The 25,858-nt window shown below is 54.7% G+C and overlaps 2 protein-coding genes and 1 long non-coding RNA gene across 5 annotated transcripts; 2 read left to right on the top strand and 1 right to left on the bottom strand.

Annotated features, from left to right (window-relative positions):
* Positions 1 to 3,737: 3,737 nt before the first annotated feature.
* Positions 3,738 to 7,169, bottom strand: LOC148645942 (uncharacterized). Its single transcript, XR_015927993.1, has 3 exons — positions 7,155 to 7,169; positions 4,985 to 6,777; positions 3,738 to 4,873 (listed from the first exon to the last, which is right to left on the bottom strand). It is a non-coding gene; the product is annotated as an uncharacterized LOC148645942 (long non-coding RNA).
* On the top strand, positions 4,625 to 6,469 carry LOC148645943 (cystatin-POGU1-like). 2 transcript variants are annotated; one of them, XM_088610527.1, is made up of 3 exons: positions 4,625 to 4,816; positions 5,273 to 5,392; positions 5,987 to 6,469. In XM_088610527.1, exons 1-3 carry the CDS (start codon positions 4,625 to 4,627, stop codon positions 6,068 to 6,070), a joined length of 396 nt encoding a protein of 131 aa, XP_088466653.1. In that variant the 3' UTR covers positions 6,071 to 6,469. The 2 variants fall into 2 exon arrangements, with proteins under 2 accessions (XP_088466653.1, XP_088466654.1); XM_088610528.1 differs by having other exon boundaries at positions 5,273 to 5,412; positions 5,906 to 6,119.
* ephx5 (epoxide hydrolase 5) lies at positions 6,641 to 25,858 on the top strand. 2 transcript variants are annotated; one of them, XM_088610521.1, is made up of 9 exons: positions 6,641 to 6,780; positions 8,769 to 8,988; positions 9,852 to 10,032; positions 22,406 to 22,618; positions 22,803 to 22,932; positions 23,458 to 23,672; positions 24,300 to 24,408; positions 24,734 to 24,859; positions 25,278 to 25,858. In XM_088610521.1, the coding sequence occupies exons 1-9, from the start codon at positions 6,758 to 6,760 to the stop codon at positions 25,486 to 25,488; spliced, it is 1,428 nt and encodes a 475-aa protein (XP_088466647.1). In that variant the 5' UTR covers positions 6,641 to 6,757; the 3' UTR covers positions 25,489 to 25,858. The 2 variants fall into 2 exon arrangements, with proteins under 2 accessions (XP_088466647.1, XP_088466648.1); XM_088610522.1 differs by lacking the exon at positions 8,769 to 8,988 and having other exon boundaries at positions 6,647 to 6,780.

Below are 25,858 nucleotides of genomic sequence, written 5' to 3' on the forward strand. Positions count from 1 at the left end.
TTATCTGAATCAGACCCCACGAAGTCCACGCGGGCCTGTGAGGACAGAGACAGGGTGTGCAGTTGAGCCCTGTGACCTTGACTCCTCTGCGCGCTGAGGCTCTGTCGTCCAACTCAGATAATCAGGATCGGCCTTAATCGGTTAATCGGCCTTTGTGCCGGATCTCCAGACAGAGCCTGCAGAGCAAATATTAGTCAGAACCACGCTGGGGTATTAATGCTCCACTCCAGGCTGATGGAGTGATACTGATGGTCACATGTGAGCCAACGGTTAATATCCCTTTTCTGAAACTTGCTCTTGGATTTACCCGTGAGAAAAATGTTGACAAACCGACTTAAAAATTCTCTTGTGTTTTGTTCATGGACTTTGATTTCCAAAACCAGCCAGCAGCCACGTCACCCTGCAACTCACAGCTGGCAGCCCACTGGAGCTCAGCAGGTGTGAGCCTGGTCAGTACCTGGATGGGAGACCTGGGAAAAACTAAGGTTGCTGCTGGTAGAGGTGATAGTGGGGCCAGTAGGGGGTGGTCTGTGGCTCCTAATGCCCCAGTATAGTGATGGGGACACTATACTGTAAAAAGGCACCATTCTTCGACTGAGACATGAAACCAAGCTCCTGACTCTCGTTGGTCTTTAAAAATCCCAGGGTGTTTCTCCGCTGGCCTGGTGTGTGGGGAGCAAACTGGCGCTATCTGGCTGCTGTCTCATCATCCAGGTGGTGGAGGACAGTCCCCATTATTTGTGAAGCGCTTTGAGTGGAGTGTCCAGAAACGTGCTATACAAGTGTAAGGAATTATTATTATAATATAATATAGCAGCAGCCTGTGGAAGGGAAAGGGTCCCTGATGCAGTCTTGCAGCTGCAGGAGCTGCACCTGGGATCTGCTTGCTGGACTCCGCAGGGGGCAGCTGTGCAGTACAAGCTGCCCTGCAGGTTGGGTTGAGTGTTTTGTGCCATTCTCTGCCACACTCTCCTGTAATATCTTTCTTACCTGTATTGGCAATTCTTTCTTGGCAGGTACGTTCTTTTTAGGTCATGTCTTAAAGTTTCACTTAAAGCATTGTTGTGTGGGCTGCTGCCTTCTAGCCTGTGATGAATTTACCCTTCAGATGAATCTGTTGAAAAGTGAACCAGAGGGCAATAGTGGAAACTGTGTAGGAGTGCATTTTAAACCGAGCTGGAGGCACTTTGTTACTCAAAGGGTTGTGTGAGCATGGAACAAGCTGGCCAGCCATGTTGTGTTTCCGATGTCCCCTTGTTCCTGGGGTCACAGTTGCTGGAATAGTGTCTTTATAGTGTTTGGTTTGGCCCAGACAGCAGAGCTTCAGTAGAAGTGAACAGGAGGTGGCAGAAATGCAGGAAAGCTGTCTAAAATTGACTGACTGTTGCCATTATACTGTGACTCAAATGAGTGGCCACAAATACTCTAGGTCAAGTTTTCTGCATGACTCAGCACTGTGGCTATCACGGAGCCCCCACAGTATTGAGGAATCTAGAGAGTTTCTTAATCAGAAATCAGTATGTTTCCTCAGTCGTTCTTTCCTTAGTCGTTTTTGTCCTGATTGTCAAGCCGATATGCAACACTCCTAGTTTTACAAATCTGTTTATCCTTCCTTTCAGCAATGGCAGATAGATAGCACTCTCGCTTCGGTCAGTGTTCCTGGCATCTTTCATTTGCTTTCTTCCAAGTTTTAAAACCAACAACTTGAACTGCAGGATCTGAAATGCTTTGTTTCTGAAATGGATGAGGCATCATCGGGGGCTTCTGTCACATTGTACTAAAGCCATTCTACTTACTGCTCCACACCTGACAGAAAGTTCTGTTTTTGAAGCCATGGGCACTAGTTGGAAAATTAATCAGACCTTCTGGCTGTACAGACTTTCTTTAATCTCTAATCTCAAATCTCTGTGCCTGAGCTGCAATGCAATGCCACAGTCACAAGTGCCTCCCTCTGCTCTCCCCTGGCAGGGCTTCGAGACGTGTCTTTAAGTCCCAGACTGCAGGCAAATAACAGAGTAAGCAGAAGCCAGACCAGAGGATCTCCAGAAGCACAAATAATGAGAGTACTGGGCAAGAGACAGTGATATACTGGTGAAGAGCAGAGGACTACCAGCAGGCCTTAACTATGATGCACTCTGAGACTGAGTGTTAGACAGAGTCTGTAATTGAGACAGGACGGTTTTAGAGTCTTTATCTTCCATAAGAAATAAATAGATTGGAATGTCAGGCAGGTAGTCTGCTCCGTGTTGTCACTCTCAAGCAGAGCTGGTGAGACAGTCACATCAAACCATGTAATTTGCTAAACTGTTACAACAGCGTTTCTTTCTTAAGACCTTGGTGAACCCAACATAATTAGTTTATTCCTTGCAGGGCAGCAGCCATGACATTATTTTTCGGACCAAGAGAGCCCACTCTTATTCAAAATATTATTTCCATCCAAATGTACATGTTCTACATTCTCTTTTTAGCAGGGAGCAGCTGCTCCCTCTGGGTTTAGCTGTTAGTTCATGCCAACAGAGTTCAGAAGTATAACTGCCTTATCTGTTTTATCAGCTTAAATTCTGGAGATCAATGTATTTAATCAAGAAACATTCAGTTCTCTATGTTTGAAATTCAAGTATTAGAAACTCAAACGTGCCGTGTTCATGTTGTGGTGGCAACGTAATTAGAATAATGGTATTTGGGAGGGTGGCACAGTGTAAGTATTGCTGCCTCACAAAGCTGAGGCCCTGGGTTCAATTACTGGGGTAATATCTGCACGACGTTTGCACATTCTCCCTGTGTTCACATGGGTTTCCTCCTAAGAGCAGGTGCTCTTTTGTCCTCCCACAGTCAAAAGAGGTGCTGGTAGGTTAATTGGTAGGTTAATTAACACTGGCCCTGATGTGAGTGTGTGCATATTTACTTGAGTGAGCTCTGCATTGGACTGGAGTCCCATCCAGGGTGTATCCCACCTTGTGCCCAATGCTTCCTGGGATTGGACAAAAACAGCTACTGAAAGTGATGTGATGCCGATGTGATGTTTAGGTGTATTATGTTTCAATTAAATCTGATATCGGTGCCCCTTCATGTTTTAAGTTCCATGCTGAAATAACTGCAGGACATTTTTTGTAACATCCAGCGTCTCAGAGGTAGTGAGGGCTCTGGCCTGAATTCCTGCCTATTTCCTAGCAGGAACTTTGCAGGCCATCTCAGGGAAGGGCCCTGTGTGGAAAGAGGAGTGTCAGGTGACCAGGAAGCAGGATGTGCTGCTAGCAGGAAGTGCAGCAGCTGGCAGCAGTGCTGACATAGATGTACACTACAGATGTCAACTTAACAGGAATCCATGTTTTTTAAGCATCAGGATGGCTGGTAAGGGGGCTTAACTATTTTCTTCACATTTGCATGGCTTTCCAGGATGCAGTCCCTGAGCAGTACAGCAATCAGTGCTGTTCCGGGGTTGGAGCAGTGTTTTTAAAAGGGATTTTCTGCTGCCTGTTTTCTTATCTTGTCTAATTTCCTCCTCGTTTCCTAACTACTGGTCACTGGGGTTTCCAGTCTGGGGCTAGGAAAGCTGCAGGGACCTGCCACCCACACTCAATTCCAGCTGCCGTGTGCCGAATCAGAACATTGATCAGTCTAGTAATCAATCAGAAAGTGACTGAGGGCAACAGACTGAACCCTGAAGGATTGTACCTCAGATACTCTTGACTCACGATCTTGGAATATTAGGTTAAAGAAATCTTTTCAGAAACATATTTTGAATGGAATCATTATTATTAGTGAAAAGAAAATCATAATAAAGGCAACAAATAAGCAACATCAAAGAATCAGACTCCCATAGATAATATCCCAGATAAAGAAAATGAAGATGTACGTAAATACTCTTCTTAGATAACCAGTATGTGTTCCTTTTACATGTGCTTGTTTTTTCTCCTTCTGCCAGACCTCCTGTGTAATGTGCTGAATGGAGAGGACAAAGTCTAATCCTCAGCTGGCTATTGTAAAGAGAACCTGTCACACTGTGGTCAGTCTGGAGGACAGAGATTTTAATAAGATACAGTAATGTGGTGATATAAAATATCAGAGTGCAAAAAAGACAGTACTGACTCCTTTTCGAGACGAAACGTAGCCAGGCAGTGTTTAGACAGTAGCTCTTACTGGTCTGAAGGACCATACTGTGGGGAGCTGTGCTTTACTCTATACAAGCGACAGCAAAGTACATAAAGAGTTTTTTTCGACTGCATTAGAAGATGTGAATAGTCTTTTTCTTCTTTCCTCTCTATTCCCCTCTGTAGCATGCTTCAAAAGGTTGCAAGTATTTGCATTATGAGGTAATATTTGTTAATTTCATCACAAAACAAATTGAAGCCATTTCAAGCCCCTTGTCTGATACAATCTGCAAATAAAGTATTGCAAAATGGTAGAGAAATGTGTTCCAAAAATCGATGATAATATTTGCTGGTAATGTGTTTTTAATTTCCATTAAGTGGCTTTTGTGGCACCCTATTGTTAGAAAGTGCTGAGATCATGTTTACCTATCTCTTGATTAGAATCTGAAGAGTTTGTTCTGTGATAAGACATCCTTAAATACTGCGGACCTCTGCGCAGACCTGCACCTTGTTCCTGCAGCCTCAGTGGAACGATGAGCGGACTTCTGCGCTTCCTGCTCCCCATCGTCGTGGCGACCCTCTCGGTGAGCGCCGCGCCGGAGCCCATCAGCACCAGTGACCCAGGGGCGCGCCATGCGGCGGACTTCGCAATGCAGGTTCACAACGAGCTCTCCAAGAACGAGTACGCCTTCCGAATCATCAGGATCGAGTCGGCCAGCTTTGAGGTAAAGTGTTCTGTTCTCAGTTGGCCTGCAGTCCTCTGGGTAAGGCCTGATTTCCTCCTGATAGCGCAGAAAACAAGCCGTCATGCACTCTCGACCTGCTAGAAAACAGATCAGCTTCTGCAAGCAAACAAATCACAGTAGATTTGACAAAAAGGCCCAGATCCTTACCGACTCCCGAAAATCCACAAGTGTCCCTTTCCTGTCCTTACAGCAGAATTCCTGAAGGAGCCCCATGGTGTGGTTCCAGGAGTCTGTAAGGAATGTGTGCTGATGTTGAGGAATATTACAGAGAGATGTCAAGGGTGTTAAATTCTACACTGTCACTTTCACTTTGAATGAACCCCCTGCTCCCAGTGATCAAGATTACTGGCATTACTGTGTTACAATAGGATCTCATTCAGACTACACGCCTGTGTGGCTGCAGGTTTAAAGCAGACGCCTGTGTTCTTGGTGCAGATGTTTCCCCCATCTCGAGTGGAGTACTTCCTGACAGCAGAAGTGGGCAGGACCGTGTGCAGGAACGAGCAGGGTTTGAACCCATCGGGCTGCGCCCTGCAGAGCGGAGCAGACGCCAAGGTACGATGACGTCTCATACAGTCGCAGCCACAGTTGTGTTCAGTTACCCGGAATCCAGAAGCTACCAGACTATGTATTGAGTCAACAGTTCTCTTGCTATCGACTGAAGATAAACATAGAGCGTGCCCACTATGGCTATTTTTCCCAATTAAAGATACAATGCATTGAAAATTCAGTTTCAAGTAAAGTAGAACCTATCTCACTTAATAAAGTTCTCTATCCATCTCTTCCTTCAGTATGTATTCAGGATTTACAGGCTCTTATTCCTGTCTGATAGTAACACCTGAACAGGATTTGCGGTGGTGCGTTAGGAGAGCCTGTCGATGCCAATGGCCTTGCTCAGGGTGTTATCTGAGCACTGAGGACGCTGGGTGGTTTTCACAGGAAGGGTGAAACCAAGCTAAAGCTTTGTGTCTGGAGTAAAGCTATTCCAAACCTCTGCCTTCGAAGGCCTGATTCAAAGTGTCTCGATGTTTATCCCTTTCAGTCAAGGTAGAAGAGATGCAACTCCAGCGATACTACTACTGCTGCTGCTGCTTTCTCCTTCTACTGGGGAGAACCTGACATCCGAGGTTCCTCTCTGTTCCCTTTCAGACCGTGGTGTGTAGGTTTGTTGTGTTGGCCGTGCCGAACTCCAGCGTCCCCAGCCACCTCCTGGAAGACCAGTGCCAGGAATAGACTGAACTTCAGCAGACGGTTTGGAAGGGTGGAGCCCAGGACTCGTCCCGTTTTAAATCTGGCCTTTATAATCCTGCACAAGACACGGAGTGGGCATGCAGAAGAACGCACTGAAGTGTTTGATCTGTGCTTGACACAGGTAGCGAGCAGTTTTCTTACCACCTATAATGGCTGTATGACCTTACAGATGCCACTGATGTTGTTTCCTTTTCAAAGTCTATAGTGGGGAATGCAGCTAGACTTTACATTTTCTTTCACTGAATATTCAAAATGAGATTTTATTGGGGAAAACAAATTTCAATTGAAACAATCCGCTGTCTTCAAAAGCTGCTAGATCTTGCAGGATTCCTCCCATTCATCTGCTGATGCGTCAATAAAGTGTTTTATGGATGAAGTTCATTTGAGTGGTTTTATTCTTATTGTCTCTTAAAGTCCTCATTACATTATTAAAAAAATTGAGTCGACAGGTTAACTCAACACTGAGATCAGTACGTTAACAGCAAAATAGTTGCACTCTTACTTCTCCACACGGTGGCAGTGACGAGCCTCCAACTTCTGAACTTCTGAACTAAGGTCGTGTGTTTTAAAGCGTCGACACAAACTACCCAGTGCGCTGCAGAGTGTTGACTCAGGTTTACAATCCGAGTCCTTCAGGTGTGCTTCGTCTTGTACTCTACGGATCCTGATATGCAATCTCTGGAAGCCGCCTAGTGAGTAAAAACAAAAAGTGTACAAATTGCACCGAAGTCACTGTATATTTGTGTGTAAAATATTCAAATTGTATTTTATACGCTTTTTTTCTACCATATTTGTTTAGTTCAATTACAGCAATGTAGCTTTAAAAATCTGTCGATGTAGGGTCAAGACGGAATTAAAATAAGATTCCCCTTCATTATTCTGAAAGTTTTCCTAATTTTGAAACGATTAACTAATCCTTTTCCACAACTTGTCGAAAACGCCCTTGTTAGAAGTCATTGTGTCATGTAGATATCACAGTTCGTGCAGTATATTTGTATAAAATGAACGGTTACTTGTTCTAAATGGGCGGCAGCGCCGACACAAGAAACGCCGATTGTAGCTGTACCTGCCCTGCGCCCATTGCTTGCCGGGATAAGCTCCAGCTCCTCCGCGACTCTTGAGTTAGAAGAAGCGGTTAGAAAATGGGTGGATGCCGAGCTGGATATCCCATTGGGCACTCTAGGCACAGGGCCTAGGGCCTACGAAGGAGGGAAACATTAGTGACTGACAAAAAACGAGCTGAAACAACATGCTTGCGATCGACTCTAGGTGCTCTAAATCAATAATCATACGCTCTCTAGCGGCTGTTCTAGAAACTAAAAGTCTCGAATTGATTGGTAGCTCGGCTCCCCTCCATCAATCAATTCTAATATGTGATGCCCTGTATTTTTTTGTGAAAAAGAAAATAAAGTTCTTAAAAATCGAAATCGGTTTAAATAGTTTACCCCTCTTCTTGCACATTTCGGAGTGAAAGTACCTAGGGCCTATGAACACCAAAACCCGGCTCTGGGTGGATGGATGGATTTTAGTATCACATTCAAATATATTTTTGTTGAACGTTATACGAGGATGCAAAGGAACAAGTAACAGGCTTATTCCATGCTGAAAAAAAAAGAAGAAAGGTCAGTGCGGAGCCTTCTTCAGGTGTTAGCTGGGAAGATGATGCGGAGCTGTCTGCCGTAGAAATTCCTTAGCCTCTTTGTTGTTGTTATTGGAAAGGATAATCTGTTTTGAGGGAGAAAATGGTAGAGAGCATCAGTTTCCTAGAAAATTGTTTTAGAAGTCTCTGAGTGTTACTCTGGGTGGTATCAGAGTCAAAATAAAAGGTATTAAATTTCAGGCGAAATCCTTTAGGGATGATATTATGTCGACGACATCTGTAAAGGAATAGGAGGTGGTTAGAAAGCCTGGTCTTGGAACAGATAGCTGTGAAGAGACGAAATGCTGGTTTAGGCTGTTGTAGTTCAGGTGGGGAGCTGCATCAGCATGCGTAGGCTGCAGAAGAACAAGTAATAGGTTTAAAAGAAGAAAGAAAACACAACGTTTCCACCGTGGAGCCTTCTTCTGGTGTGAGCTCTCAGCAGAGAGCGTTTATTAAAGTTAAAATTAAAATAGAACGTTATCCTTCTTTCTGTTTACTTATAACCACTTGTCCTGGTGACAAAAGGAGGTTATTGTTTTCTTTAATTATTTGTACTGCAGTTACACATTTTTACACCCTTTTTCATCTTAAACTGTATATCAATATTATCATCACCTTAATTTGCACAGTAAAACTGCAAATGGCCATACATCTGTTGTCTGAGTCACTTAACAATTCTAATGGTAGTAACTCAGAGAACAAAAATGGCAACCTGAAGTGCAATTTAGAAAAATAAGCTTTCAAGAATTTTAAGAAAGTTTACAAACATTTTGTCCCTTTGGTAATTATTAGTTAATTGATCCCAGGAGCTCATTCAACTATGTCCTGACAGAAGCCATGGTATCTGCTGGCTGGCTGGGCAGCTTGTTCCACACTCCCACACCCCATTGTGTACAGCAGTGCCTCCTGTCCTGACTGGAGAAGCACATCTTGCTGTGTCTTGAGAGAAGCCAGGATATCTGCTTCAGCATCATAGCTTGGCAGCTTGTTCCACCCCCCCACCACCCTCTGGGTAAAGCAGTGCCTCCTGTCCTGCAGCCAGGCTCTTGCCTGCTCCCTGGAGGCGCCTGGCCTGCGGCTCCTGGCGGTGTCCACGGCGGTGGGTGTCGGGGGGCTGCTGGTGGGGTACCTGGCCTGCCGCAGGAGAGCGAGGACCCTGCCAGTGGGGGAGGGCTGGTGGGGGGCTGGGGACAGGCCGGCTGTGGAGGACCAGGAGATTCGGCCTTTCGTCATTACGACTTCGGACACAGAAATCGAGGTAACACCAGGCTTGCTGGACGTGTGTCCACTCCCAAGAGTGGTGCCGCATTCCAGGTCTCTTTTGTAATAGTCTGTGCTTTAAACTTTTATGGACTGAAGAAAAAAATAGAAGCAATTGCCATAATACTGTAGAAAGGCTTTGGTTAATAGAAAATATAAAGAATTTCTTTGTTACAGCAGAATAGGTATAGGCTGCTAACAGGTCTCTGCACCCACGTGGAATATCTTGATGCTGTTCGGTTGGTTAATGATTGTTTTCCACACACAGTGCATAGATTTTGCAAAGATAATAAAGTGAGATACATTCATAGAATAATGAATGATTAATTCGATAATAATGATTCAGTTACAAATCAAAGAGTTAAATGAAAAAAACATTTTATTATGTGCGGTGTAACTCATAAAAGCAGTTTTTTTTATTCATGTAAAGGAGAACTAAGCTGAGGTCTCTGCAGTCTGGTGCCTTTGGACATTATACTGCAGTCCTGCCTGACTAAAAGCCCAGATTCAGAGTACACAGATGGAGATTTTTCAACTGACCAGACTTTTATGTCTTGATAGTATGTGAAGGATTAAAAAAGTGTATGTGAAACTGAATGGAGTTGAAAAATTGTACACTTTAAAAGTTTTTATGCAGCTGAGGGGTGGTAAACATATCAACACCAGGCAATTTATAAGCCCTGTCCTGCTTTCAGCTAGAATACTTGAGGTAAGAGAATGCCCACTGACTTCATTAACTCCACACTGAAAAGTAAAAGAAGAAGAACACAATTATGGATCCTCTTGAGGTGTGTGAGGGAGAGAGTGAGAATATGCAGCCTCCACTGATTCCTGATGTGTTGGTTGTGGTATCTCTGTCAGGATCTTCACAGGCGTATTGATCAGATGAGGTTCAGTGTGCCCCTGGAGAACAGCTGCTTCCATTATGGCTTCAATCTCACTTACCTGCAGAAGGTGGTTTCTTACTGGAGGAACCAGTTTGACTGGAAAAAGCAAATAAAAGTCCTCAACAAATACCCCCACTTCAAAACCAGAATCGAAGGTAAGACTCTGGTGAGCCATACTGCTGAGGCAAATGAAGTTTTATTAGTGTCTCTTTAACTGTAGGACATGAAACAAATTCACAACAATGAGAATCTCCACTGCCAAACCAGAAGTTTCATGAGCTCCCACCAACCTGTAAATTGTTCTGGGAATTAAATCTTGTGTGTGTGTGTGGGGTTTGTGTGGAGAGTATGCGGAGGGTGTGTGGGGTGGGGTGTGCTTGCGGGGTGTGTTTGCAGGGTGTGTGTGGGGTGCCTGTGTGTGTGCAGGATGTGTGCGGAGGGTGTGTGGGGGCGGGGTGTGTTTGCAGGGTGTGTGTGGGGCGTGTGTGTGTGGGGCGTGTGTGTGTGGGGTGTGTGTGTGTGTGGGGTTTGTGTGGAGAGTATGCGGAGGGTGTGTGTGGGGTGTGTGTGCGGGGTGTGTGTAGGGTGTGTGTGGGGTGGGGTGTGCTTGTGGGGTGTGTTTGCAGGGTGTGTGGGGTGTCTGTGTGTGTGCAGGATGTGTGCGGAGGGTGTGTGGGGGCGGGGTGTGTTTGCAGGGTGTGTGCGTGCGGAGGGTGCGTGCGGAGGGTGTGTGGTGTGTGTGTGTGTGCGGAGGGTGTGTGGGGTGTGTGTGTGTGCGGAGGGTGTGTGGGGTGTGTGTGTGTGTGGAGGGTGTGTGGGGTGTGTGTGTGCGGAGGGTGTGTGGGGTGTGTGTGTGTGCGGAGGGTGTGTGGGGTGTGTGTGTGTGCGGAGGGTGTGTGGGGGCGGGGTGTGTTTGCAGGGTGTGGGGGGACGGGGTGTGTGGGGTGTGTGTGTGTGCGGAGGGTGTGTGGGGTGTGTGTGTGTGTGGAGGGTGCGTGCGGAGGGTGTGTGGGGTGTGTGTGTGCGGAGGGTGTGTGGGGTGTGTGTGTGTGTGGAGGGTGCGTGCGGAGGGTGTGTGGGGTGTGTGTGTGTGCGGAGGGTGTGTGGGGGCGGGGTGTGTTTGCAGGGTGTGGGGGGACGGGGTGTGTGGGGTGTGTGTGTGTGCGGAGGGTGTGTGGGGTGTGTGTGTGTGTGGAGGGTGCGTGCGGAGGGTGTGTGGGGTGTGTGTGTGTGCGGAGGGTGTGTGGGGTGTGTGTGTGGAGGGTGCGTGCGGAGGGTGTGTGGGGTGTGTGTGTGCGGAGGGTGTGTGGGGTGTGTGTGTGTGTGGAGGGTGCGTGCGGAGGGTGTGTGGGGTGTGTGTGTGCGGAGGGTGTGTGGGGTGTGTGTGTGTGCGGAGGGTGTGTGGGGTGTGTGTGTGTGCGGAGGGTGTGTGGGGTGTGTGTGTGTGCGGAGGGTGTGTGGGGTGTGTGTGTGTGCGGAGGGTGTGTGGGGTGTGTGTGTGCGGAGGGTGTGTGGGGTGTGTGTGTGCGGAGGGTGTGTGGGGTGTGTGTGTGTGCGGAGGGTGTGTGGGGTGTGTGTGTGTGCGGAGGGTGTGTGGGGTGTGTGTGTGTGCGGAGGGTGTGTGGGGTGTGTGTGTGTGCGGAGGGTGTGTGGGGTGTGTGTGTGTGCGGAGGGTGTGTGGGGTGTGTGTGTGCGGAGGGTGTGTGGGGTGTGTGTGTGTGCGGAGGGTGTGTGGGGTGTGTGTGTGCGGAGGGTGTGTGGGGTGTGTGTGTGCGGAGGGTGTGTGGTGTGTGTGTGTGCGGAGGGTGTGTGGTGTGTGTGTGTGCGGAGGGTGTGTGGGGTGTGTGTGTGTGTGGAGGGTGCGTGCGGAGGGTGTGTGGGGTGTGTGTGTGCGGAGGGTGTGTGGGGTGTGTGTGTGTGCGGAGGGTGTGTGGGGTGTGTGTGTGTGCGGAGGGTGTGTGGGGTGTGTGTGTGTGCGGAGGGTGTGTGGGGTGTGTGTGTGCGGAGGGTGTGTGGGGTGTGTGTGTGTGCGGAGGGTGTGTGGGGTGTGTGTGTGTGCGGAGGGTGTGTGGGGTGTGTGTGTGTGCGGAGGGTGTGTGGGGTGTGTGTGTGCGGAGGGTGTGTGGGGTGTGTGTGTGTGCGGAGGGTGTGCGGGGTGTGTGTGTGTGGGGTGTGTGTGTGGGGTGTGTGTGTGGGGTGTGTGTGTGTGCGGAGGGTGTGGGGGGACGGGGTGTGTGCGGAGGGTGTGTGGGGTGTGTGTGTGTGGAGGGTGTGTGGGGTGTGTGTGTGTGCGGAGGGTGTGTGGGGTGTGTGTGTGTGCGGAGGGTGTGTGGGGTGTGTGTGTGTGCGGAGGGTGTGTGGGGTGTGTGTGTGTGCGGAGGGTGTGTGGGGTGTGTGTGTGTGCGGAGGGTGTGTGGGGTGTGTGTGTGTGGGGTGTGTGTGTGCGGAGGGTGTGTGGGGTGTGTGTGTGTGCGGAGGGTGTGTGGGGTGTGTGTGTGTGCGGAGGGTGTGTGGGGTGTGTGTGTGCGGAGGGTGTGTGGGGTGTGTGTGTGTGCGGAGGGTGTGTGGGGTGTGTGTGTGTGCGGAGGGTGTGTGGGGTGTGTGTGTGTGCGGAGGGTGTGTGGGGTGTGTGTGTGTGCGGAGGGTGTGTGTGCGGAGGGTGTGTGTGTGCGGAGGGTGTGTGGGGTGTGTGTGTGTGCGGAGGGTGTGTGGGGTGTGTGTGTGTGCGGAGGGTGTGTGCGGAGGGTGTGTGGTGTGTGTGTGTGTGCGGAGGGTGTGTGGGGTGTGTGTGTGTGCGGAGGGTGCGTGCGGAGGGTGTGCGGGGTGTGTGTGTGCGGAGGGTGTGTGGGGTGTGTGTGTGTGCGGAGGGTGTGTGGGGTGTGTGTGTGTGCGGAGGGTGTGTGGGGTGTGTGTGTGTGTGTGGAGGGTGCGTGCGGAGGGTGTGTGGGGTGTGTGTGTGTGCGGAGGGTGTGTGGTGTGTGTGTGTGTGCGGAGGGTGTGTGGGGTGTGTGTGTGTGCGGAGGGTGCGTGCGGAGGGTGTGTGGGGTGTGTGTGTGTGTGGAGGGTGCGTGCGGAGGGTGTGTGGGGTGTGTGTGTGTGTGGAGGGTGTGTGGGGTGTGTGTGTGTGCGGAGGGTGTGTGGGGTGTGTGTGTGTGCGGAGGGTGTGTGCGGAGGGTGTGTGGTGTGTGTGTGTGCGGAGGGTGTGTGGGGTGTGTGTGTGTGTGGAGGGTGCGTGCGGAGGGTGTGTGGGGTGTGTGTGTGCGGAGGGTGTGTGGGGTGTGTGTGTGTGCGGAGGGTGTGTGGGGTGTGTGTGTGTGCGGAGGGTGTGTGGGGTGTGTGTGTGTGCGGAGGGTGTGTGCGGAGGGTGCGTGCGGAGGGTGTGCGGGGTGTGTGTGTGCGGAGGGTGTGTGGGGTGTGTGTGTGTGCGGAGGGTGTGTGGGGTGTGTGTGTGTGCGGAGGGTGTGTGGGGTGTGTGTGTGTGTGGAGGGTGCGTGCGGAGGGTGTGTGGGGTGTGTGTGTGTGCGGAGGGTGTGTGGTGTGTGTGTGTGTGCGGAGGGTGTGTGGGGTGTGTGTGTGTGCGGAGGGTGCGTGCGGAGGGTGTGTGGGGTGTGTGTGTGTGTGGAGGGTGCGTGCGGAGGGTGTGTGGGGTGTGTGTGTGTGTGGAGGGTGTGTGGGGTGTGTGTGTGTGCGGAGGGTGTGTGGGGTGTGTGTGTGTGCGGAGGGTGTGTGCGGAGGGTGTGTGGTGTGTGTGTGTGCGGAGGGTGTGTGGGGTGTGTGTGTGTGTGGAGGGTGCGTGCGGAGGGTGTGTGGGGTGTGTGTGTGCGGAGGGTGTGTGGGGTGTGTGTGTGTGCGGAGGGTGTGTGGGGTGTGTGTGTGTGCGGAGGGTGTGTGGGGTGTGTGTGTGTGCGGAGGGTGTGTGGGGTGTGTGTGTGTGCGGAGGGTGTGTGGGGTGTGTGTGTGTGCGGAGGGTGTGTGGGGTGTGTGTGTGGGGTGTGTGTGTGTGCGGAGGGTGTGTGGGGTGTGTGTGTGTGCGGAGGGTGTGTGGGGTGTGTGTGTGTGCGGAGGGTGTGTGGGGTGTGTGTGTGCGGAGGGTGTGTGGGGTGTGTGTGTGTGTGGAGGGTGCGTGCGGAGGGTGTGTGGGGTGTGTGTGTGCGGAGGGTGTGTGGGGTGTGTGTGTGTGCGGAGGGTGTGTGGGGTCTGTGTGTGTGCGGAGGGTGTGTGGGGTGTGTGTGTGTGCGGAGGGTGTGTGGGGTGTGTGTGTGTGCGGAGGGTGTGTGGGGTGTGTGTGTGCGGAGGGTGTGTGGGGTGTGTGTGTGTGCGGAGGGTGTGTGGGGTGTGTGTGTGTGCGGAGGGTGTGTGGGGTGTGTGTGTGTGCGGAGGGTGTGTGGGGTGTGTGTGTGTGCGGAGGGTGTGTGTGCGGAGGGTGTGTGGGGTGTCTGCGGAGGGTGTGCGGAGGGTGTGTGTGTGTGCGGAGGGTGTGTGTGTGTGCGGAGGGTGTGTGGGGTGTGTGTGTGTGCGGAGGGTGTGTGGGGTGTGTGTGTGTGCGGAGGGTGTGTGTGGGGTGTGTGTGTGGGGTGTGTGTGTGGGGTGTGTGTGTGTGTGCGGAGGGTGTGTGGGGTGTGTGTGTGGGGTGTGTGTGTGTGCGGAGGGTGTGTGGGGTGTGTGTGTGTGCGGAGGGTGTGTGGGGTGTGTGTCTGCGGAGGGTGTGTGGGGTGTGTGTGTGTGTGGAAGGTGTGTGGGGTGTGTGTGTGTGCGGAGGGTGTGTGGGGTGTGTGTGTGTGCGGAGGGTGTGTGGGGTGTGTGTGTGCGGAGGGTGTGTGGGGTGTGTGTGCGGAGGGTGTGTGGGGTGTGTGTGTGTGCGGAGGGTGTGTGGGGTGTGTGTGTGTGCGGAGGGTGTGTGGGGTGTGTGTGTGTGCGGAGGGTGTGTGGGGGCGGGGTGTGTTTGCAGGGTGTGGGGGGACGGGGTGTGTGGGGTGTGTGTGTGTGCGGAGGGTGTGTGGGGTGTGTGTGTGTGCGGAGGGTGTGTGGGGTGTGTGTGTGCGGAGGGTGTGTGGGGTGTGTGTGTGTGCGGAGGGTGTGTGGGGTGTGTGTGTGTGCGGAGGGTGTGTGGGGTGTGTGTGTGTGCGGAGGGTGTGTGGGGTGTGTGTGTGTGCGGAGGGTGTGTGGGGTGTGTGTGTGTGCGGAGGGTGTGTGGGGTGTGTGTGTGCGGAGGGTGTGTGGGGTGTGTGTGTGCGGAGGGTGTGTGGGGTGTGTGTGTGTGCGGAGGGTGTGTGGGGTGTGTGTGTGCGGAGGGTGTGTGGGGTGTGTGTGTGTGCGGAGGGTGTGTGGGGTGTGTGTGTGTGCGGAGGGTGTGTGGGGTGTGTGTGTGTGCGGAGGGTGTGTGGGGTGTGTGTGTGCGGAGGGTGTGTGGGGTGTGTGTGTGCGGAGGGTGTGTGGGGTGTGTGTGTGTGCGGAGGGTGTGTGGGGTGTGTGTGTGCGGAGGGTGTGTGGGGTGTGTGTGTGTGCGGAGGGTGTGTGGGGTGTGTGTGTGTGCGGAGGGTGTGTGGGGTGTGTGTGTGTGCGGAGGGTGTGTGGGGTGTGTGTGTGTGCGGAGGGTGTGTGGGGTGTGTGTGTGCGGAGGGTGTGTGGGGTGTGTGTGTGTGCGGAGGGTGTGTGGGGTGTGTGTGTGCGGAGGGTGTGTGGGGTGTGTGTGTGCGGAGGGTGTGTGGGGTGTGTGTGTGCGGAGGGTGTGTGGTGTGTGTGTGTGCGGAGGGTGTGTGGTGTGTGTGTGTGCGGAGGGTGCGTGGGGTGTGTGTGTGTGTGGAGGGTGCGTGCGGAGGGTGTGTGGGGTGTGTGTGTGCGGAGGGTGTGTGGGGTGTGTGTGTGTGCGGAGGGTGTGTGGGGTGTGTGTGTGTGCGGAGGGTGTGTGGGGTGTGTGTGTGCGGAGGGTGTGTGGGGTGTGTGTGTGTGCGGAGGGTGTGTGGGGTGTGTGTGTGTGCGGAGGGTGTGTGGGGTGTGTGTGTGCGGAGGGTGTGTGGGGTGTGTGTGTGTGCGGAGGGTGTGCGGGGTGTGTGTGTGTGGGGTGTGTGTGTGGGGTGTGTGTGTGGGGTGTGTGTGTGTGCGGAGGGTGTGGGGGGACGGGGTGTGTGCGGAGGGTGTGTGGGGTGTGTGTGTGTGGAGGGTGTGTGGGGTGTGTGTGTGTGCGGAGGGTGTGTGGGGTGTGTGTGTGTGCGGAGGGTGTGTGGGGTGTGTGTGTGTGCGGAGGGTGTGTGGGGTGTGTGTGTGTGCGGAGGGTGTGTGGGGTGTGTGTGTGTGCGGAGGGTGTGTGGGGTGTGTGTGTGTGGGGTGTGTGTGTGCGGAGGGTGTGTGGGGTGTGTGTGCGGAGGGTGTGTGGGGTGTGTGTGTGTGCGGAGGGTGTGTGGGGTGTGTGTGTGTGCGGAGGGTGTGTGGGGTGTGTGTGTGTGCGGAGGGTGTGTGGGGTGTGTGTGTGCGGAGGGTGTGTGGGGTGTGTGTGTGTGCGGAGGGTGTGTGGGGTGTGTGTGTGTGCGGAGGGTGTGTGCGGAGGGTGTGTGTGCGGAGGGTGTGTGTGCGGAGGGTGTGTGTGTGCGGAGGGTGTGTGGGGTGTGTGTGTGTGCGGAGGGTGTGTGGGGTGTGTGTGTGTGCGGAGGGTGTGTGGGGTGTGTGTGTGTGTGGAGGGTGTGTGGGGTGTGTGTGTGTGCGGAGGGTGTGTGGGGTGTGTGTGTGTGCGGAGGGTGTGTGCGGAGGGTGTGTGGTGTGTGTGTGTGCGGAGGGTGTGTGGGGTGTGTGTGTGTGTGGAGGGTGCGTGCGGAGGGTGTGTGGGGTGTGTGTGTGTGCGGAGGGTGTGTGGGGTGTGTGTGTGTGCGGAGGGTGTGTGGGGTGTGTGTGTGTGCGGAGGGTGTGTGGGGTGTGTGTGTGGGGTGTGTGTGTGGGGTGTGTGTGTGTGCGGAGGGTGTGTGGGGTGTGTGTCTGCGGAGGGTGTGTGGGGTGTGTGTGTGTGCGGAGGGTGTGTGGGGTGTGTGTGTGTGCGGAGGGTGTGTGGGGTGTGTGTGTGTGCGGAGGGTGTGTGGGGTGTGTGTGTGTGCGGAGGGTGTGTGGGGGCGGGGTGTGTTTGCAGGGTGTGGGGGGACGGGGTGTGTGGGGTGTGTGTGTGTGCGGAGGGTGTGTGGGGTGTGTGTGTGCGGAGGGTGTGTGGGGTGTGTGTGTGCGGAGGGTGTGTGGGGTGTGTGTGTGTGTGGAGGGTGCGTGCGGAGGGTGTGTGGGGTGTGTGTGTGCGGAGGGTGTGTGGGGTGTGTGTGTGTGCGGAGGGTGTGTGGGGTGTGTGTGTGTGCGGAGGGTGTGTGGGGTGTGTGTGTGCGGAGGGTGTGTGGGGTGTGTGTGTGTGCGGAGGGTGTGTGGGGTGTGTGTGTGTGCGGAGGGTGTGTGGGGTGTGTGTGTGTGCGGAGGGTGTGTGGGGTGTGTGTGTGTGCGGAGGGTGTGTGGGGTGTGTGTGCGCGGAGGGTGTGCGGAGGGTGTGTGTGTGTGCGGAGGGTGTGTGGGGTGTGTGTGTGTGCGGAGGGTGTGTGGGGTGTGTGTGTGTGCGGAGGGTGTGTGGGGTGTGTGTGTGTGGGGTGTGTGTGTGGGGTGTGTGTGTGTGTGCGGAGGGTGTGTGGGGTGTGTGTGTGGGGTGTGTGTGTGGGGTGTGTGTGTGTGCGGAGGGTGTGTGGGGTGTGTGTGTGTGCGGAGGGTGTGTGGGGTGTGTGTCTGCGGAGGGTGTGTGGGGTGTGTGTGTGTGTGGAAGGTGTGTGGGGTGTGTGTGTGTGCGGAGGGTGTGTGGGGTGTGTGTGTGTGGGGTGTGTGTGTGTGCGGAGGGTGTGTGGGGTGTGTGTGTGCGGAGGGTGTGTGGGGTGTGTGTGCGGAGGGTGTGTGGGGTGTGTGTGTGTGCGGAGGGTGTGTGGGGTGTGTGTGTGCGGAGGGTGTGTGGGGTGTGTGTGTGTGCGGAGGGTGTGTGGGGTGTGTGTGTGCGGAGGGTGTGTGGGGTGTGTGTGTGTGCGGAGGGTGTGTGGGGTGTGTGTGTGTGGGGTGTGTGTGTGGGGTGTGTGTGTGTGCGGAGGGTGTGTGGGGTGTGTGTGTGCGGAGGGTGTGTGGGGTGTGTGTGTGTGCGGAGGGTGTGTGGGGTGTGTGGGGTGTGTGTGTGTGCGGAGGGTGTGTGGGGTGTGTGTGTGTGTGGGGTGTGTGTGTGGGGTGTGTGTGTGTGGGGTGTGTGTGTGTGCGGAGGGTGTGTGGGGTGTCTGCGGAGGGTGTGTGGGGTGTGTGTGTGTGCGGAGGGTGTGTGTGTGTGCGGAGGGTGTGTGGGGTGTGTGTGTGTGCGGAGGGTGTGTGGGGTGTGTGTGTGTGCGGAGGGTGTGTGGGGTGTGTGTGTGTGGGGTGTGTGTGTGTGTGCGGAGGGTGTGTGGGGTGTGTGTGTGGGGTGTGTGTGTGGGGTGTGTGTGTGTGCGGAGGGTGTGTGGGGTGTGTGTGTGTGCGGAGGGTGTGTGGGGTGTGTGTCTGCGGAGGGTGTGTGGGGTGTGTGTGTGTGTGGAAGGTGTGTGGGGTGTGTGTGTGTGCGGAGGGTGTGTGGGGTGTGTGTGTGTGCGGAGGGTGTGTGGGGTGTGTGTGTGCGGAGGGTGTGTGGGGTGTGTGTGTGCGGAGGGTGTGTGGGGTGTGTGTGCGGAGGGTGTGTGGGGTGTGTGTGTGTGCGGAGGGTGTGTGGGGTGTGTGTGTGCGGAGGGTGTGTGGGGTGTGTGTGTGTGCGGAGGGTGTGTGGGGTGTGTGTGTGTGCGGAGGGTGTGTGGGGTGTGTGTGTGCGGAGGGTGTGTGGGGTGTGTGTGTGTGCGGAGGGTGTGTGGGGTGTGTGTGTGTGCGGAGGGTGTGTGGGGTGTGTGTGTGTGCGGAGGGTGTGTGGGGGCGGGGTGTGTGTGTGTGTGGGGTGTGTGTGTGTGCGGAGGGTGTGTGGGGGCGGGGTGTGTGTGTGTGGGGTGTGTGTGTGGGGTGTGTGTGTGTGCGGAGGGTGTGTGGGGTGTGTGTGTGTGCGGAGGGTGTGTGGGGTGTGTGGGGTGTGTGTGTGTGCGGAGGGTGTGTGGGGTGTGTGTGTGTGCGGAGGGTGTGTGGGGTGTGTGTGTGTGCGGAGGGTGCGTGCGGAGGGTGTGTGGGGTGTGTGTGTGCGGAGGGTGTGTGGGGTGTGTGTGTGTGCGGAGGGTGTGTGGGGGCGGGGTGTGTGTGTGTGTGGGGTGTGTGTGTGTGCGGAGGGTGTGTGGGGGCGGGGTGTGTGTGTGTGCGGAGGGTGTGTGGGGTGTGTGTGTGTGCTGAGGGTGTGTGGGGGCGGGGTGTGTGTGTGTGCGGAGGGTGTGTGGGGTGTGTGTGTGCGGAGGGTGTGTGTGCGGAGGGTGCGTGCGGAGGGTGTGTGGGGTGTGTGTGTGTGCGGAGGGTGTGTGTGTCCGGAGGGTGCGTGCGGAGGGTGTGTGGGGTGTGTGTGTGTGCGGAGGGTGTGTGTGCGGAGGGTGTGTGCGGAGGGTGTGTGTGCGGAGGGTGTGTGCGGAGGGTGTGTGGGGTGTGTGTGTGTGCGGAGGGTGTGTGGGGTGTGTGTGTGTGGGGTGTGTGTGTGTGGGGTGTGTGTGTGTGCGGAGGGTGTGTGTGCGGAGGGTGTGTGCGGAGGGTGTGTGGGGTGTGTGTGTGTGCGGAGGGTGTGTGGGGTGTGTGTGTGTGCGGAGGGTGTGTGGGGTGTGTGTGTGTGCGGAGGGTGTGTGGGGTGTGTGTGTGCGGAGGGTGTGTGGGGTGTGTGGGGTGTGTGGAGGGTGTGTGGGGTGTGTGTGTGGGGTGTGTGTGTGTGCGGAGGGTGTGTGGGGTGTGTGTGTGTGCGGAGGGTGTGTGGGGTGTGTGTGTGTGTGGAGGGTGCGTGCGGAGGGTGTGTGGGGTGTGTGTGTGTGCGGAGGGTGTGTGGGGTGTGTGTGTGCGCGGAGGGTGTGTGGGGTGTGTGTGTGCGCGGAGGGTGTGTGGGGTGTGTGTCTGCGGAGGGTGTGTGGGGTGTGTGTGTGTGTGGAAGGTGTGTGGGGTGTGTGTGTGTGCGGAGGGTGTGTGGGGTGTGTGTGTGTGCGGAGGGTGTGTGGGGTGTGTGTGTGCGGAGGGTGTGTGGGGTGTGTGTGTGTGCGGAGGGTGTGTGGGGTGTGTGTGTGTGCGGAGGGTGTGTGGGGTGTGTGTGTGTGCGGAGGGTGTGTGGGGTGTGTGTGTGCGGAGGGTGTGTGGGGTGTGTGTGTGTGCGGAGGGTGTGTGGGGTGTGTGTGTGCGGAGGGTGTGTGGGGTGTGTGTGTGTGCGGAGGGTGTGTGGGGTGTGTGTGTGTGGGGTGTGTGTGTGGGGTGTGTGTGTGGGGTGTGTGTGTGTGCGGAGGGTGTGTGGGGTGTGTGTGTGCGGAGGGTGTGTGGGGTGTGTGGGGTGTGTGTGTGTGCGGAGGGTGTGTGGGGTGTGTGGGGTGTGTGTGTGTGCGGAGGGTGTGTGGGGTGTGTGTGTGTGCGGAGGGTGTGTGGGGTGTGTGTGTGTGCGGAGGGTGCGTGCGGAGGGTGTGTGGGGTGTGTGTGTGCGGAGGGTGTGTGGGGTGTGTGTGTGTGCGGAGGGTGTGTGGGGTGTGTGTGTGTGGGGTGTGTGTGTGGGGTGTGTGTGTGGGGTGTGTGTGTGTGCGGAGGGTGTGTGGGGTGTGTGTGTGCGGAGGGTGTGTGGGGTGTGTGGGGTGTGTGTGTGTGCGGAGGGTGTGTGGGGTGTGTGGGGTGTGTGTGTGTGCGGAGGGTGTGTGGGGTGTGTGTGTGTGCGGAGGGTGTGTGGGGTGTGTGTGTGTGCGGAGGGTGCGTGCGGAGGGTGTGTGGGGTGTGTGTGTGTGCGGAGGGTGCGTGCGGAGGGTGTGTGTGTGTGCGGAGGGTGTGTGGGGTGTGTGTGTGTGCGGAGGGTGTGTGGGGTGTGTGTGTGCGCGGAGGGTGTGTGGGGTGTGTGTGTGTGCGGAGGGTGTGTGGGGTGTGTGTGTGTGCGGAGGGTGTGTGGGGTGTGTGTGTGTGCGGAGGGTGTGTGTGCGGAGGGTGTGTGCGGAGGGTGTGTGGGGTGTGTGTGTGTGCGGAGGGTGTGTGGGGTGTGTGTGTGTGCGGAGGGTGTGTGGGGGCGGGGTGTGTGTGTGTGCGGAGGGTGTGTGGGGTGTGTGTGTGTGCGGAGGGTGTGTGGGGGCGGGGTGTGTGTGTGTGCGGAGGGTGTGTGGGGTGTGTGTGTGCGGAGGGTGTGTGGGGTGTGTGTGTGTGTGTGGGGTGTGTGTGTGTGTGTGGGGTGTGTGTGTGTGCGGAGGGTGTGTGGGGTGTGTGTGTGTGCGGAGGGTGTGTGGGGTGTGTGTGTGTGCGGAGGGTGTGTGGGGTGTGTGTGTGCGGAGGGTGTGTGGGGTGTGTGGAGGGTGTGTGGGGTGTGTGTGTGGGGTGTGTGTGTGTGCGGAGGGTGTGTGGGGTGTGTGTGTGTGTGTGCGGAGGGTGTGTGGGGTGTGTGTGTGCGCGGAGGGTGTGTGGGGTGTGTGTGTGCGCGGAGGGTGTGTGGGGTGTGTGTGTGTGCGGAGGGTGTGTGGGGTGTGTGTGTGTGCGGAGGGTGTGTGGGGTGTGTGTGTGTGCGGAGGGTGTGTGTGCGGAGGGTGTGTGCGGAGGGTGTGTGGGGTGTGTGTGTGTGCGGAGGGTGTGTGGGGTGTGTGTGTGTGGGGTGTGTGTGTGTGGGGTGTGTGTGTGTGCGGAGGGTGTGTGTGCGGAGGGTGTGTGCGGAGGGTGTGTGGGGTGTGTGTGTGTGCGGAGGGTGTGTGGGGTGTGTGTGTGTGCGGAGGGTGTGTGGGGTGTGTGTGTGTGCGGAGGGTGTGTGGGGTGTGTGTGTGCGGAGGGTGTGTGGGGTGTGTGTGTGTGCGGAGGGTGTGTGGGGTGTGTGTGTGCGGAGGGTGTGTGGGGTGTGTGTGTGTGCGGAGGGTGTGTGTATTGGGCATTGTGCAGCAGGTGACGTGACCTGTAAATTGTTCTGGGAATTAAATCTTGTGTGTGTGTGGGGTTTGTGTGGAGAGTATGCGGAGGGTGTGTGGGGTGGGGTGTGCTTGCGGGGTGTGTTTGCAGGGTGTGTGTGGGGTGTCTGTGTGTGTGCAGGATGTGTGCGGAGGGTGTGTGGGGGCGGGGTGTGTTTGCAGGGTGTGTGTGGGGTGGGGTGTGTGGGGTGTGTGTGTGTGCGGAGGGTGTGTGTGTGCGGAGGGTGTGTGTGTGCGGAGGGTGTGTGTGTCCGGAGGGTGCGTGCGGAGGGTGTGTGGGGTGTGTGTGTGTGCGGAGGGTGTGTGGGGTGTGTGTGTGTGGGGTGTGTGTGTGGGGTGTGTGTGTGTGCGGAGGGTGTGTGGGGTGTGTGTGTGTGCGGAGGGTGTGTGTGTGTGCGGAGGGTGTGTGGGGTGTGTGTGTGTGTGTGTGTGCGGAGGGTGTGTGTATTGGGCATTGTGCAGCAGGTGACGTGATGCCAGTCTCTTTGCCGCTCAGGCCTGGATGTGCACTTCATCCATGTGCGCCCTGCCACAGTCCCGCCGGGCTGCACCCCCAGACCCCTGATGCTGGTCCACGGCTGGCCAGGCTCCTTCTACGAGTTCTACAGGGTCCTGCCCCTGCTCACACAGCCCCGGGACGGCCTGGTCTTCGAGGTCATCTGCCCGTCCATCCCTGGCTATGGCTACTCCCAAGCCCCCCACAAGCAGGGTGAGAGATGTGCAGAGACGGAGGCCAGCTGCTCTTGTAAAGCCGGAGTCAATTTTAGCAGAGTAATCCAAAACTGAGTAATCCATTTATTTTGGGAATCCAGAATATTGCTGCAATTTAAAAATATAAATGTCTGCCTTGTGTATTCCTGTCTCTAACAGTGTGTCCCCACTGCTGTTTCCAGGCTTTGACTCGCTGGCTGCAGCCCGGGTCTTCCTCAAGCTCATGGAGCGGCTGGGCTTCACTGACTTCTACCTGCAGGGGGGGGACTGGGGGTCCCTGATCACCACCAACATGGCCCAGATGAAGCCTGAGTAAGAGCCCACCTTTACACAGCCCTGGGGCGGCACCAAGGGTGTCCAGTCCTCATGTTGAAGGGCCAGGCTGTCTGCAGAATTTCATTTCAATTTGGCAGCTAATGTGCTAAATCAGCTTGCTGCTGGACTATCTGGATGATTTTAACAACTTCTCCCAGCTCTTTTGATGCAGCATTTTTAAAAGAAAGAAAACCTGCAGATAGTCTGGCCCTCTGAGACAAGGACCCTGATTTAATCAGTCTCAAGGAAGAGGTTTTGAGTTTTGAGATGCATCTTGAGTTCTGAAATTAGGCTTTTCAGTGGTTAAAGTCTGAGTTCATCCTGGTGAGCCAGCATCTGAGGACGTCAGAAGGTGAGGAGGTTAGGAGATCATGAGTTCAGGAGATCAGGAAGTCAGGAGGTGATGGGACGAGGAGGTCAGGAGATCAGGAAGACGGAAGGGGAGGGGAGAAGGAGGTCAGGAGATCAGGAAGTTGGAAGGTGAGCAAATCAGGTCAGGAGATGCTCTGCGTGTTCCCCCAGGTGCGTGAAGGGGCTCCACCTCAACATGTTCTCGGTGACGCGGGGGGGGCTGGGGATGCTCCTTTCCCTGCTGGTTGGGCCCTACCTGCCATTCCTGGTGGGGCTCACCCGAGAGGACGTCAGGCGGCTCTTCCCCTACATGGAGAGGAACGTGTATGAGATCCTGAGGGAGTCAGGGTACCTGCACATCCAGGCCACCAAGCCAGACAGCGCAGGTGAGTGTAGCAGCGCACAGCTGGAGCCATTTGAACCGGGAGCCCAACTGCTGGGTGAACCTCTGACTGCAGTTTCTTCTGCAGATGAGCTACAGAGCTGTATTGTAAAGTATGTTGTGTCAATTTATATGTAAGGGGGAGATAGCTCTGATTGCACTGCTTCTTTATGATCAATGGTGTGGATGGAACTGTGAGGGTTTTCACACATGGTTAAAATGCAAGTGCTTAATTTGATTATTTAAACTTTATTAAAAAAAACTTGTTTGTAGACAATAGACAACTCTGAGCACCTACTGTATGAGAACACATAGGAGTAGGACCATGAATAAACAGGTAAAACCCATATTCAGGAAAAGACAAATCCAAAACTTTTCACTACATCAAAACACCTGTTTTATATCTTACTTTGATTAACTGAATTAGAAAAGGCCTCACGTCTGCTGTATAAAAATGTAAATTAAAATAGGGGAATTAAAAATCTGGAAATGAAGAACGTGAGCAGTCAGCCGATATTAGCCCAGTTAATGTTAAACTGGGATGAAAATGATCTGGGAGAACACTGGGCTCTGAAATGCAGCTGGTCTGCTGCTCACCAGAGCTCAGAGGGGCTGTGTCTCCCCCCTGCAGGCTGTGGGCTGAACGACTCCCCTGTGGGCCTGGCTGCCTACATCCTGGAGAAGTTCTCCACCTGGACAGACTTCCAGCACAGAGGCCTGGAGGACGGGGGGCTGGAGAGGTAAGAACCTCTTGCTGCTCCCAAAACCCCCTCCAGGGACTGGAATAAATAAAATGCTGACCTCTCTCTACATAGACTGTGAAATTAATGTATATTTGAACATTTTAATAATTTGTTTTCAAAATGCTAAGAGCACAGAACTGGTAGAGCTAAGACCTTGGGGACCAGTGCTGTGTGCAGCAGGTATAAACCAGCACTGGAAATACTGCAGTTGCTCCGGGACCCGCCTCTGCTTAGGAACGAGTTTCAAGAGCTGTGTGACCCAGCGGGGACAGCAGCAGGACACGAGGTGGTTTGTTCACAGGAGATCCGCCTTTTCTTCCAGGAAGTTTTCCCTCGATGATCTCTTGACGAACGTCATGTTGTATTGGACCACAGGCTCCATTGTGCCTTCGATGCGGTTTTACAAAGAGAACCTGAAGGAGAACATTCACAAGAGGGTGGATGCCAGGTGAGATCACTTTCCTGGACACCCTGAACAAGGGGTCTTTACAGGGTTACTCCTTTCAGTTTCTGGCCTCCTCTCCCTTTGGTTCCCAATTAGATAAATCATGCTTGGAGGATGCAACTTCAAAACATTCATAACAGCGCAGGGAAGCTGTTACTTCCCTCTCCAGTTGGCGCTGTGCAGGCTCCCGGCAGGGCCTCACTGGGTAGAGGCTGAGGCAGGTTGAGGCAGACTAGTGGGTCATGTCTGACTTCCGCCTCTGTCCAGGTGTTCAGTAGGGCTCCTGGCCACGGTGCTGGTCTGGGTTAAACAGGTGTGGAACAGCTCTAGCAGGGAGCTGCAGTGCTGGGGAGACAGCAGTGGGTCTGATGCTAAATCAAGGCCTGTTTTAACACCGTCCCTGGCCTGCGTGTTTTGGCAGGGTGGGCGTGTACGTTCCCACCGGCCTGGCGGCCTTTCCCCACGAGCTCCTGCACTGCCCGCGGTCCTGGGCAAGGTGGCGCTACAAGAACATCGTCTCCTACTCCTACATGCCCCGGGGGGGGCACTTTGCCGCCTTCGAGGAGCCAGAGCTGCTTACCGACGACTTCCGCGAGTTCGCAAAGAAAGTGGAGAAAATTGAAAAAAATTAAGAGGAGGATCCTGCTGGCCTGGTCCTGGAGCACTGCTGCATGTTCTGATTTTGAGATCTGTTACTTACTGACCACTAATTGGCTTTGTTAGTTCAGATCAATGAGATTGTATGAGGCATCTAAACCTGATAGACTGGGTTCTCCACAATGGGCTTGTGATACTGCTGAAGGGGATTCTAAATTAGCACTAATTGTGAAAGGTGACATGATGTTTAGATTAAGAGTTTAACACAATCTGACAACACACTACACTGCAGCTCTTCAGAAAGGCACTTTACAGCAGATTTAATCTAAACTTTAGAGAAGGCCCATGGAAAAACCATCAGGTCTACTCCTTCTCCACAATAAAAAGCTTCCAACAGCAATGAAA

The sequence above is a fragment of the Lepisosteus platostomus genome, chromosome 17, assembly GCF_059453375.1.
Source record: "Lepisosteus platostomus isolate fLepPlt1 chromosome 17, fLepPlt1.hap1, whole genome shotgun sequence".
NCBI lineage: Eukaryota > Metazoa > Chordata > Actinopteri > Semionotiformes > Lepisosteidae > Lepisosteus > Lepisosteus platostomus.

Excerpts from the sequence above, each read along its gene's own strand:
- LOC148645943 (XM_088610527.1), top strand. The coding sequence starts at position 4,625 with ATGAGCGGACTTCTGCGCTTCCTGCTCCCCATCGTCGTGGCGACCCTC. Across the intron at positions 4,817-5,272 it reads TCGAGTCGGCCAGCTTTGAG|ATGTTTCCCCCATCTCGAGT; the intron begins GTAAAGTGTTCT and ends TTCTTGGTGCAG. Across the intron at positions 5,393-5,986 it reads AGAGCGGAGCAGACGCCAAG|ACCGTGGTGTGTAGGTTTGT; the intron begins GTACGATGACGT and ends GTTCCCTTTCAG.
- ephx5 (XM_088610521.1), top strand. The coding sequence starts at position 6,758 with ATGCAATCTCTGGAAGCCGCCTA. Across the intron at positions 6,781-8,768 it reads CAATCTCTGGAAGCCGCCTA|CCAGGCTCTTGCCTGCTCCC; the intron begins GTGAGTAAAAAC and ends CCTGTCCTGCAG. Across the intron at positions 24,409-24,733 it reads GAGGACGGGGGGCTGGAGAG|GAAGTTTTCCCTCGATGATC; the intron begins GTAAGAACCTCT and ends CTTTTCTTCCAG.